This window comes from Anomaloglossus baeobatrachus, chromosome 1 (assembly GCF_048569485.1).
Source record: "Anomaloglossus baeobatrachus isolate aAnoBae1 chromosome 1, aAnoBae1.hap1, whole genome shotgun sequence".
In the NCBI taxonomy this organism is placed as follows: domain Eukaryota; kingdom Metazoa; phylum Chordata; class Amphibia; order Anura; family Aromobatidae; genus Anomaloglossus; species Anomaloglossus baeobatrachus.
The window spans coordinates 241,171,467-241,183,860 of NC_134353.1; the positions used below are offsets into that span (position 1 = coordinate 241,171,467).

Below are 12,394 nucleotides of genomic sequence, written 5' to 3' on the forward strand. Positions count from 1 at the left end.
ACCGCCCATAATCGCGGGACCGCGCTTTCGGTGTAGTCACTGCTCCGCGCTCTTCCCATCTATTTCCTGCCTCGGGGCAAGATGGGAAGGAGGCGAAGTGAGGTCAGCAGCAGCGCGCTTGCGCAGAAAGAAGCAGGCCGAGGGGGAAAGCGCGGTCCCGCGATTATGGGCGGTTGCTTAGGAATAAACATCATAGCACCGCCCATAATCTTAACCCTGCGTGCACGTCACCAGCGGTGACGCTGGGCACAGTGCTCATCCCCGAGAGATGGGCACTGGGCATGCGCGGGGATGGCTGGAGCAGTGGGCGGCGTCCAGAAGTATTGAAATCAGCGATGGGGGCGGCATACAGGACCAGGGGGCAGAATAACGGCCATCAGGCAGCCCGCCCCCGTGACGGATTTACAGAATCAGAAGCCAAAAAGGTACAACTTTATAAACACTTTTTTTCGGTCAGAAAGTGGGCACAATCATAACAGGGACCTTTATAGAATGCAGCCCAGGAGCTGCAGAGGGGGAATCTGTTAGGTTTTAGGGGACATTTCTGCTGACAGGTTCCCTTTAAAGTTGGAATTGCTAAATTTTCAACATATTCACCCAATTTGATATATTCATACAAATAAATGCAAAAAAATACTGTCCTAAATTTACCACTAACACGAAGAACAATATATTGTGAAAAAATATTCACAGAATTACCAGCATCCATTGAGGCGTTCGAGAGAAATTACCTAATAAAGTGACACTGGTCAGAAATGAAAAATAGCCAATCAGGAAGGTGAAAACTGTTAAGGGGTTAAATATATTTTCCTCAATATATAACTTTAAGGTAGAAAAGGCAATTTATTTTTACAATGCAATCGTAGTCTATGTACATAAAATACTTACAAAAATGTAACAGAATGTTCACAGTTTTGGGTTCACGCACAAATACTGACATGTAATGATTTCCTATCTTTATTTCATTTTTTCCTTTCTGCAGGTTTCTGTGAGACCTAAGAAAAGTCAGCACATTTCACAAAATAATTGATATTTCTCCTGTTAAACAGGACATGCTGCAACCAGCACACGGTCACCGTAGCCTCCTGTTTAATATTTGTGATAAGAAAGACTGCGATGGAACTGCTCATAGCTTCTTATAGGTTTAATGGCTTAAAGGGAACCAGTCAGGTACAATATGCAGCCAGAACCACAAGCAGTCCTGGGTGCATATTGCTAATCCCTGCCTAACCGTCCCACCATACAAAAGTGATCTTTAGAGAAAGTATTTCTAAAGATCCTTTATGTTATGCAAATTACTGCATGGACTAGTCGAAAGAGCGTTATTTCCATTGCTCATTCCACCTTCTTGGTATGTTAGTAATGCCCACTGCCTAGCGTCATCAGCGGTGACACACGTACCTGAGTCCGTTGTGACCGCATCAGACGCCTAGCAGTGCGCATGATCAGAATGAACTGCAGTTTCAGTCATGCGCACTATGAAGCCGAGTATATGCGTCCCGTCTTCTGAGAGGTGTAGTGCGTGTGACCGAAAGTGCCGGTGTAGCACCCCACGGGGCAGGTGTTTTAACCTACTCATTGCCTGGCCAGGGGTGCAGATCCTCTGCATCGTCAAGTGGTGGCCTGGCCCTGTTCCGTTGCCTCGAGGCATACAGGAAGGAGGATTGGAGGGTGGCAGGAAGGATGGAGGTAGTAGTTGGAGGTTTAGGAAAGTCTTTTAAGGTGATCGTGACGCCACCTGTGGTACGTGGCCAGGGATGGGCCGCCGCTGCAGGGTCTCTCGCCGGGGCAGATGTTGGGGTGCAGCCGGGATGGTGTCACTCCCAACAGGCGGAGCGGGATTACTCCGGTGAGGATGACGGAGGACAGGGGTGGTGGTAGTCCCCGTTGGTGCCTCAGCGCTGGGCGTTGGTTAAAGGAGAGGCAGAGGCAGGGGCTGCGGTTCCAAGTCTTTTTACTCACAGGTTGTACAAGCGCTGCCCCAGAATACTTTCCTCTGCCACAATGAGCTCTAGCCGATCCTGGATCTGTCGGCGGTCATCGCCGTGCCCGTGAAAGTCTGTTAGTGAAGTGTCCCGCAATTGCTATCCGGAACCTGCTTCAAGCCACGAGCCCACAAAGAGAGAGAAACACTAAAGGTAGCTTTACACGCTGCGATATCGGTACCGATATCGCTAGCGAGCGTACCCGCCCCCGTCGGTTGTGCGACATGGGCAAAATCGCTGCCTGTGTCGCACAACATCGCTTACACCCGTCACACATACCTGCCTAGCGACGTCGCTGTGACTGGCGAACCACCTCCTTTCTAAGGGGCGGTTCGTTCGGCGTCATAGCGACGTCACTAAGTGGCCACCCAATTGGCAGAGGAAGGGCAGAGATGAGCGGGTCAAACATCCCGCCCACCTCCTTCTTTCCTCATTGCCGGCGGGACGCAGGTACGGTGAGTTTCCTAGTTCCTGCGGTGTCACACATAGCGATGCGTGCTGTCGCAGGAACGACAAACAACTTCCCTACTCACCTGTCAACAATTTTTGGTGTTGGAGCGACCTCTTCAATACCAATGATTTTTACCTCTTTTGCAATCGTTTTAGGTCACTCAGAGGTGTTACATGCTGCGATGTCGGATGTGCGTCACAAACACCGTGACCCAGATGATATATCGTTAGCGATGTCGCAGCGCGTAAAGCACCCTTAACTCCAGTTGTCAGAGCTAGGTATTATCTCAAGCTGTGCCCAGGAAGGTTCTGTCTAAAGTGTCTTTAACAAACCGTGTAACAAAACACGTATAGGAGACTCATTCATGAATATAAATTAATTTTATTTAATGTACAAAAAGGACTAAAACTGCAAAATAATCAATTTCCATATAGGATATTTGTATGAGGTAATAAGGTGGACTCTAACCCACCCACTCAAAGACAAGCAGAAAGCACCTCAATTTGTCCCATGTATCTCATGAACATCATTAAATCCATGTAAGTACTCTATGCAATTACATACTTGGGAGTCCACCACCAGGGTATGTATCATCACTCCATTTTATAAGAAATGTTGTTTCTTATAAAATGCTTACCCATAGTGGAGAGATGAAGGTGCACACTGCTAGTCCAAAACTGGTGGGAGGATATCTAGGCCCTGAATGCGCGTGTCGCATTAGCTTCCTCAGTTAGACACAGGCGAGTAGATGTGCCACTCATCATACTCAACATTTTATATCCATATGAATCATTAGTGGTCAGTAACGTATTTCCTGATTGGGCCGCGCCTCTTCTGCATGTGCGCGCGCTCAATGGGAAACCTGGACAGAGCGTCCACAAGCAGCGGCTCTCATCCCCAGGGCGCACATCAGAGAGGAACATCTCTTGATGATGTCACAGGACATGCGCACTTGATTCATTGAGGCCGCTGGGTGCAGACACTCGGAAGTCGTGTCACGCGCGCACGCGCAACAGCAGCAATCACCCGAAGGGGAAAATCATCGCACCCAACGCAAGGCAATGTTAAAAAATAGTATATTAATACATTTAAATTCTCTATTTCCCTGGCGCACATACAGGAACTAATATGCCATCTAGGTAAAATCTTGAGCTGTATCCTAAAAGAGATACTAAGTTCTGTCTAAAGTGTGTTGGTCGCGCCTACTTCTACCCCATGTGGTTCCCACCCCCACTGGTTGCCCTAGCGACTGGGGAAGTCCCATGCTTCATGATGGCTGGCTCCCCTGTCTTCCCTAGTCCAACCCCCTGTGAGTAAGCACCTGCTTTTTGTGTGTGTTTTGTGAAGGCACCGGCAGGTAAACCCCCTCCTGACCCAGGATAGATATTACCTCTGAAAAGTGGTGTAATACCCTGTGGCGCCTGAAGCCCAGCGATGCCACACTGGGACTTTTGATCATGCGCACTGCCCGGCATCTCATTCGGTGGCAAAGGGACAGGTATGTGCGCCACAGCTGATAACTCTAGGCAATGGGCATTAAATAACATGTTAGCAGGCCCCTCGTATTACCATATACCAGCTCCTCACAGCGTTCCTGAGGAATCTTAGCACATTTTTCGTAGGCAATGATCTTCAATTCGCTACTATTCTTGAGTTTGCCTATAGAAACCATCTTTTTTTGAATCCCAACAATGATTCTATAGGGAGGGGACTGTGATGGCCACCTCCAGAATGTTCCAGGACTTCTTGTGAAACCAAGTATCGGTGGACATGGAGGTATGCTTGTTATCACTGTCTGATTGAAAGGTCCAATGATGTACAAGCTTAAGTTTTCGTCTAAAGTTTCCTGATATCTGATTGAATCCATCTCGCTCTCTACATGCTGCAGATTGCCAGAGACAGAGGAAGCAAAGCAGTCTCAGAGCACCACTGCCATGCTTCGCTGGAGAAAGGCTGTTCTTTTTTAGCATGTGCTTCATGGCTCCTCGAGACATAACGCTGATCTATACAGTAGATGCAAAATGTTCCAGTTTTGCTTTGTTGCTCCGCAAAGCAGAATCCTAAAACCCCTGTGGCAATTTTTAAACGGTTTTGAGCATATTGGAGCTTCTAATTTTGAGTCGAGTGAGGTATGTGTCTTGAAATTTGGGCATGGAGACTTTCATTATGTAATATGCACCTTAACCATTGCTTGCTGCCACAAAATCTTACTGCAGGACTTCTGCAGGCGGTCAAGGGTTTTTGACCAACTATCTCCCCAGAAATATGGAAGCAGACGGTGACAGTTTCCTCTTTCTATCATGTCCAGATAATGTGCCAGGGTTCCTTTAATTTTGAACTTGCAATCTATGCTTCCAACTGTATCCTTAGGAATAGAATGCCTTTGCATTGCTTTTTACACCCTTTGCCTTGTTTGTGCAAGACAACGATCTCTTCTCTCAACTTTTAGGACCACTCTCTTGATAAGCAAGGAATATACTTGAAGTGGACGTCAATGCCCATGAGGATTGAGCTAAGATTCCTCAAGAATGTTGCCAGAAACCGTTGTCTGACCATACATTACATTTGCAGCTGGTCATAGCAGCCAATGGTGCTCTACTATGTATTAAATTCACTTGTTATGAAGGTTCAATAATTCTGAGACCGCAGTATTATAAAAAGTAATATTTTGCATTGAATTTGGAGCAGCCCTTGGTTAGATTAGTTATGTTGAGGTGTTAAAGGGAATCCGTTAGCAGAATTTCACTCTCCAAACTATTTAAATGTGCATATAGCTCCTTCAAAGACAAGTCCAGAAACACCTTGACATGGCCAATCCAGTCCTACGTTACTGAGAAATCAATGTTTGAAGTAGGATCTGAAGCCTGTGTCACTCTAGCTATATTCACCACCAGTGTCGGACTGGCTACCGGAGAAACCGCCAGTAATACCAGGCCTGTATGCTCTTACCTGCATTGAACTCTGGAGCTCTCACCTGAGCTCCGGAGTGTAGCCTGGACTGAACTCAAGAGTTTTCAGGACTTTTTCAGTTTTCAGAACCGTGAGCGTCGATTGATTCCCCAGCGATTGCGGTTCAGTTCATGACAGCTGCGGACATGCCGGGCTGAACTCCGAAGCTCTCACCTGAGCTCTGGTTCAGTCCTGCAAACCCTGAGTTCAGTCCAGGCTGCACTCCGGAGCTCAGGTTAGAGCTCCGGAGTTCAATGCAGGTAACCATAGCCAGGCCTGGTATTACTGGCGGTTTCTCCGGTAGCCAGTCCGACACTGTTTACCGCCCAGTGCCGCCACCTCCTCTTCCTTGACTGTCGACTCCTGAAGTCACACAGCATAGATGTGGCCAGTCAAGCAGGAGGCGGAAGGCACTGAGTGGCAGATTAGAGCTGAAGCGACAGAGACTTTAGATTTACAGCCTCACTTGCAGATCAAATAACACATTACTTTATCAGCAACGGATGAATGAAGTAGCCATTTAAAAGTATTGCTGGGAATGTCTTTGAAAATGCTACATGCACATATAAAAATAGTGTGGTATGAAATCCTTTAGAAAAGTTCTTTCTAAGGCTACGTTCCCTCGATAAGTATTTGGTGCATTTTCAAAGCTACATATATTTGTGTGCAGAAAATGCAGTCTTACAATTCCAGCAAAGTGGATGGGATTTATAGGAATCTCATGCCCACTGTCATTTTTAAAGGGAACCTGTCATCATGTTTTCCCCATATAAACTGCGGCCACCACCAGTAAGCCCATCTGTATAACATAAAAAAGAGCTATTATCATACACACCTGCGGGGCGGTCCAGTCCAAAGGGTGTCGCTATTTTAGAATGCTATATATTGGGGCTCACTGATGACAGGTTCTCTTTAACACTGCATCTCCTGACCTGAAATTAAATTTTGAAATCACCAACACGTCATTTTGCATTAAATATGTGTTTTAATTGTGGATTCTCCCCGTAGACTTAAATAATATGAGGAAACTGCAAATACAAAAACATATGCGTTTTTATTGCATTTCTGTATTAAGTTTACATGACATCGCAAAAAAAAAAAAGACAAAACTCACCTGAAAAAAATGCAATAAAAACATTTGTAAAAAAAACCCACAAAACGCAATGAAAAAATGCAAGCAATCTACAGTAATTTGGCTAATAGCTAAATTCTGATCAGAAGTATGCATATCGCATATTTGCAGGCACATCACCGCGATTCCTGGCTCTGACACAAAAAGAATCCTCACAACACACAGTGTGCGCGATGTGAGGATTCTCAAGTCTACAGTCACAGAGTGACTGCAGACTTGTCAGTTTGGACCGAACAACCCCGTTAAATGTTTGGCCATGCCAAGGGTGAATTTACTGTACTTAGCTTGATCTGTCATTCTGTGTGACATAGTGCCTTTAAGGCTCATTTAGATGGACCTAAAACTACCAAATCAGTGTTTGTATGAATGCTCATTCCCAACTATTTGTCCATCTAAACAGTCTGGCAATCTCTTAATGAACAAGAAAAGCAATTGATAGATGTGATTATTTTAAAGCACGATGAAAAAAAATCGCTATCGGAGATGTACTGCTGATAACATGATATTCTTTGTGCACAGAAACATCGGATAAAACAGACAATATGATCCAAATTCATTAAAACGTTCTCCAAGAATAAACTAATATGTCATCCCTGATGTACTTCCTACTGAAACCTGTCCTAGTGACGTGTCAGGACAGGCTGTAGACTGACATACAGCTCTTAACCTAAGCGCTGTATCACATAGACCTCAGTCTGTGGCCAGGAACATGGCTGGGATGTGATGAGGAAATCTCATTTTCCTCCTCCGTTAGTCTGATAGTCAATCTCCGTGCACTGTTTTAAAGCTAAGTGCAACTGGAAAATAAATATTGAGGTCGATGAAACTGGAGATATATCTATTTCTCATTGGGTGCAAGGCGAGTTATTTCTATACACATCACAGTCAAGCTCCTGGCTGCTCACTGAGGTATGATTGATACAGCTCTTGCTAGTTAACACCGGTCTTGGGAGTTATATGTGTTATGATCCAGAACCATGGAAGACCACAACAAATCATTGGCAAAAGGTGACAAGAGCATTGGCAACAAATCTGGCCGCCATCCCCTTACTAACCATCACAACTAGAAGTAGCCGAGGGGTGAACTAACATCCTGTGCACCGCGAACCCAGCCGGAGAACTAACTATCCTAAAGGTAGGAAAGATGAATAACTCTCTGCCTCAGAAAATAGACAAGAATAGCAAGCCCCCCACATTCAAAGACTGCGGTGATATAGGAAAAACACAATACACAGGTAGATGACAGGATTAGCAAAAGGTGAGGCCCCCGCTGACTAAAATAGGAAAGGACAGGAAAGGAACTAATGGTGGCCTGAGAAAAACCCTGCAAAATACCAACTTCATGATAGTACAAAAAGGCCCTCAGATCACTCGATCTGAACTCCGTCCTATACCAGGTGCCCTTGTCATACCAATGAACAGAAAACAAGAATTATAACAAATTCAACAAGCCACAAACACATGGATCCAAAGGAGCTATACTCCACACAGAAATGCAGGGAGTTCCTCAACAATCCACTGAGGGGGAAAATCCCTGGAAGGAAATAAACTTAAACCAACCACAACAAATGACAAACCCAGATAAGCAAAAGAATCAGACAATAAATAAAGAGCAAGCACTTATCTGGAGTAGATGTGGTGTAGAGCAGGACTAAGCAGGCTGGAGATACAAAGAACAACTGACATCCGGCAACAGCCTGCAATCAGACCAGGACTTAAATAAGCAGAGAGTTAGCAAAGGAAACACCCACTGCACAACCCACCTGGTCTCTGTCCAAACCCTTCCTGGCCACCAGAGGGAGCCTCCCAGCAGCCAAAACATAACTAATATTCACAACATATATGTCTTTAGTTTGAATTACATCAGGGACTCCATATTATCCCATTATTGAAGAAACCCTTTAAAGATTTTTTGAATTTTGTGAATAACCATGCAGCTAAAATGATGCAAAGATGACCAGTGACTTTTTAGCAGTAAAATTCTATCCGTTCCTGCTGTGTTGCAATTCTAACAAGAGACAAGAAAATTTCATGTGGTCCTCAAATAAGACGTCATTCCTGCCAGATTTACCATGTGGTAGAGGAGGGAAAAGAACTGCTGCCATTTTTATGTTCTTCTTTCTGGAAGATTTTGGCGCTGCCATTACATGTTGTGCTGCCCTTTTACTGCAAAGTTCTACTTCTTACATCTCGATTAAAGATTTTTGAGAAGACTAGACGACCATACATAGTGATGTCTGTGTGCCATTTTGATGAATGTGATCAAATCTGGCATTTTTTACAAAAGTCAGCCATACTGGGGAATGACAAATGTTAACAGCAATCTGACTTCTTCCCTTATAGACAATTTTTGGCATCCACTATGCTCAGAAGTGCTAGTAGTGTGGCACAAGCAGATTTTATTACATCTCATTTTCAGCTCTGTGAAACTTCAGTAGCATCTTAACTGCTGCTGATTAAACACTGTTTCAAGTGCTTAGAATGATTTATGTCATGGCCATTAAACTAAAAAAAAAAAACGGCTGTCAGGATAAGTAAGAAAGTTAACCAGTTATATTATCTTTTGAGAAGACAGAAGATGGGAACAATGTAATATAGATTTTGCTTTTTTTTTTCCTGATGGAAGTGGACACACCTTGTAAGTCCAAAACCCGGCATCTTCACTATGGTCTATACAAGTATGTATTCTAACTGCATATGTACCCATAAGTCTATTCAAATCAGTGGTAACATTGTAGGTTACTTTAACATGCAAGGCAAAAGGAACAGCAGGGAGTAAAAGGGCACTGAAACAGCATAGAGTAAAAGGGCACTGGAAGAGCATAGAGTAAAAGGGCACTGGAAGAGCATACAGTAAAAGGGCACTGGAAGAGCATAGAGAAAAAGGGCACTGGACGAGCATAGAGTAAAAGGGCACTGGAAGAGCATACAGTAAAAGGGCACTGGAAGAGCATACAGTAAAAGGGCACTGGAAGAGCATAGAGTAAAAGGGCACAGAAACAGCAGGGAGTAAAAGGGCACTGGAAGATCATAGAGTAAAAGGGCACTGGACGAGCATAGAGTAAAAGGGCACTGGAAGAGCATAGAGTAAAAGGGCACTGGAAGAGCATAGAGTAAAAGGGCACTGAAAGAGCATAGAGTAAAAGGGCACTGGACGAGCATAGAGTAAAAGGGCACTGGAAGAGCATAGAGTAAAAGGGCACTGGAAGAGCATAGAGTAAAAGGGCACTGGAAGATCATAAAGTAAAAGGGCACTGGAAGAGCATAGAGTAAAAGGGCACTGGAAGAGCATAGAGTAAAAGGGCACTGGAAGAGCATAGAGTAAAAGGGCACTGGAAGAGCATAGAGTAAAAGGGCACTGGAAGAACATAGAGTAAAAGGGCACTGGAAGAGCATAGAGTAAAAGGGCACTGGAAGAGCATAGAGTAAAAGGGCACAGAAACAGCAGGGAGTAAAAGGGCACTGGAAGAGCAGGGAGTAAAAGGGCACTGGAAGAGCATAGAGTAAAAGGGCACTGGAAGAGCATAGAGTAAAAGGGCACTGGAAGAGCAGGGGGTAAAAGGGCACTGGAAGAGCATAGAGTAAAAGGGCACTGGAAGAGCACACAGTAAAAGGGCACTGGAAGAGCATAGAGTAAAAGAGTACTGGAAGAGCATAAAGTAAAAGGGCACAGGAAGAGCATAAAGTAAAAGGGCACTGGAACAGCAGGGAGTAAAAGGGCACTGGAAGAGCATAAAGTAAAAGGGCACTGGAAGAGCATAGCGTAAAAGGGCACTGGAAGAGCATAGAGTAAAAGGGCACTGGAACAGCAGGGAGTAAAAGGGCACTGGAACTAGTACGTCCAAGGTCGGGAAGGAATTGAAAATAATTTATCACCAGGTTTACGCTACTCTATCTGAGAGCAGCATGAGATAGGGGCAGAGACCCTAATTCCAATGATGCATCAGTAACTGGGCTGCTTTCCACAGTTTTGATAAAATCATTGTTTTGTCTGTTACAGATCTATCAGTTTTCGGACCTCTGTGTACAATGTGCATAGGTAGAAAGCTGCTAATCTTTAGTGGGCCAAGATTATTCAGAGATCATAAATATGGAGGACTACATGACAGCAGGTTTACCAGTCCTCTAGTGTCCTGCTAATAAAACTTATCAAAACTGCAACTAGTTGAAAGTGACACAGCCCTATATTCAGGATTTCTGCTCTATATCATGCTGATATCTGATTAAGTGACATAACCTGGTGATAGATTCCCTTTAATGACAATGACGAGTGCAGCCACATTCCAACCACAGTAAAACTATCATTACATCAACTACATATGCTTACTAGGATGCATCTCCTTTAACATTATGGTCCTGATTACCACCTAACAATGAATATTTCAGAATGTGACTGGAAAAGATACTTACGGGCCAAGTTCAACTTCCAAATATTGCTCCTTTTCAGAATTAAGGAAAAAAACTTCAACAACTATAAAAAAAAGAAAAGTATAATATTTCATGAAATCATATGACTTGAAGTGAAATATACAGGCCCAGTGCAGTCATATAAATGGCGATTTGTGATGACCACTGGGAGGCGCCATTTTTAACTCTGATGTCTTAGATGTGGCAGAGAGGATGTCTGGCTCCTCAGGCATCAGGACCTTACCTCTTTATATTGCTATGCATTTCTTAACCATTACCTTCATTTATAATTTGCTTACCAGTAAAGAGTGCAATGTATATAGCTACAATTCCCAATTATAGTTATGTTCTTCTGCAATTTGCAAAATTAGCCAGCTGTTCTGTTTTTCGGCTTTTATTAGCACTGATCACTTTTATATCCCATTTCGTAGTTGATTCTTAATCAGATAATACTCAGTAAGTAGAATACATCTTGATGTTTAATACCTTTAATGCATTTAGTCTCAGCTATTGTAGTAAGACTTCTCTAATTAATAGATGGTACTGGGAACGTGTTACGTTATTTGCTGCTGGGTGATAAGGACACTTTTACTATTTAGGGGTGTTTCTGTTAAATGTTGAGATTTAGAGAATTTGTTAAACAGCCCCATTACATCTTATTACATGACTGCCTTTGGTGTTAGCTAATTTAAGGTGTTAAAGAATATCTACTACATATAATCTCCGCCGTAATAACAGTAATTTAGGCTCTCAGGTGAGATCCAATGTTATATTTTTTGGGGGGATTGGCTAATGTCATCTATTATAGGACCAAATTCTAATCTATAGTATTCACATTACACAAGAATTTCAGACTAAATGCAACTCAACAGTTGCCAGCTATTCACAAATTGCAGAAATGCCTGCTGCTGGCCCATTCATCAGAATAGGGCTTGCAGAAATCCATCAGCTTCACAGCAAGCCAGGAGTCTTGTCTCAAGTCCAAAAGTGGGACGTTTTTTCCCTCTTAATTTTTTCCTAAAATCCACGATACAGTATCATAGGTCCAGGCTTTTTTACTTAGTTCTAAGTTTTATGGTCTTTATCCTGCTCACAGAGTAACAAGGTAGGGTAGCCCAAAGATCATAAAAGTCAGCACTAAATAAAAAGAGCATAGGACAAATCTTAAAAAAAAAAAAAATCAATAAAGAATGGAACAGTCAGGGGAATAAAAAGAACTGGCCACTGCTGACACAAACCCCAATGGTAATGCAACAAATTCAAGTCCCATAAGCTGGGTACAATTTCACCTTAAAGAGGTTTTCTTAACGTGTCAGTGACCAGGAATGAATGGGCCTTTATGAGGTTGTTACCCTAACTTAGTTACTGTTACTGCCATAAATAATTATTTATAACGCTAATAACAATCCCCATGTAGCTTTTCTGCCAGGCTCATGTAGCTTTATACCTAAAGGCTACTTTACACGCTGC

General features: G+C 43.5%; 1 protein-coding gene across 2 annotated transcripts in view; it reads right to left on the bottom strand.

Annotated features, from left to right (window-relative positions):
- LOC142310874 (UPF0462 protein C4orf33 homolog) overlaps positions 1 to 12,394 on the bottom strand; it is a 145,926-nt gene that overhangs the window by 41,266 nt on the left and 92,266 nt on the right. For both annotated transcript variants that reach the window (XM_075348652.1, XM_075348660.1), the window contains exon 3: positions 10,928 to 10,988. In XM_075348652.1, coding sequence (XP_075204767.1) covers positions 10,928 to 10,988 — 61 coding nt within the window. The remainder of the gene's footprint in view (positions 1 to 10,927; positions 10,989 to 12,394) is intronic.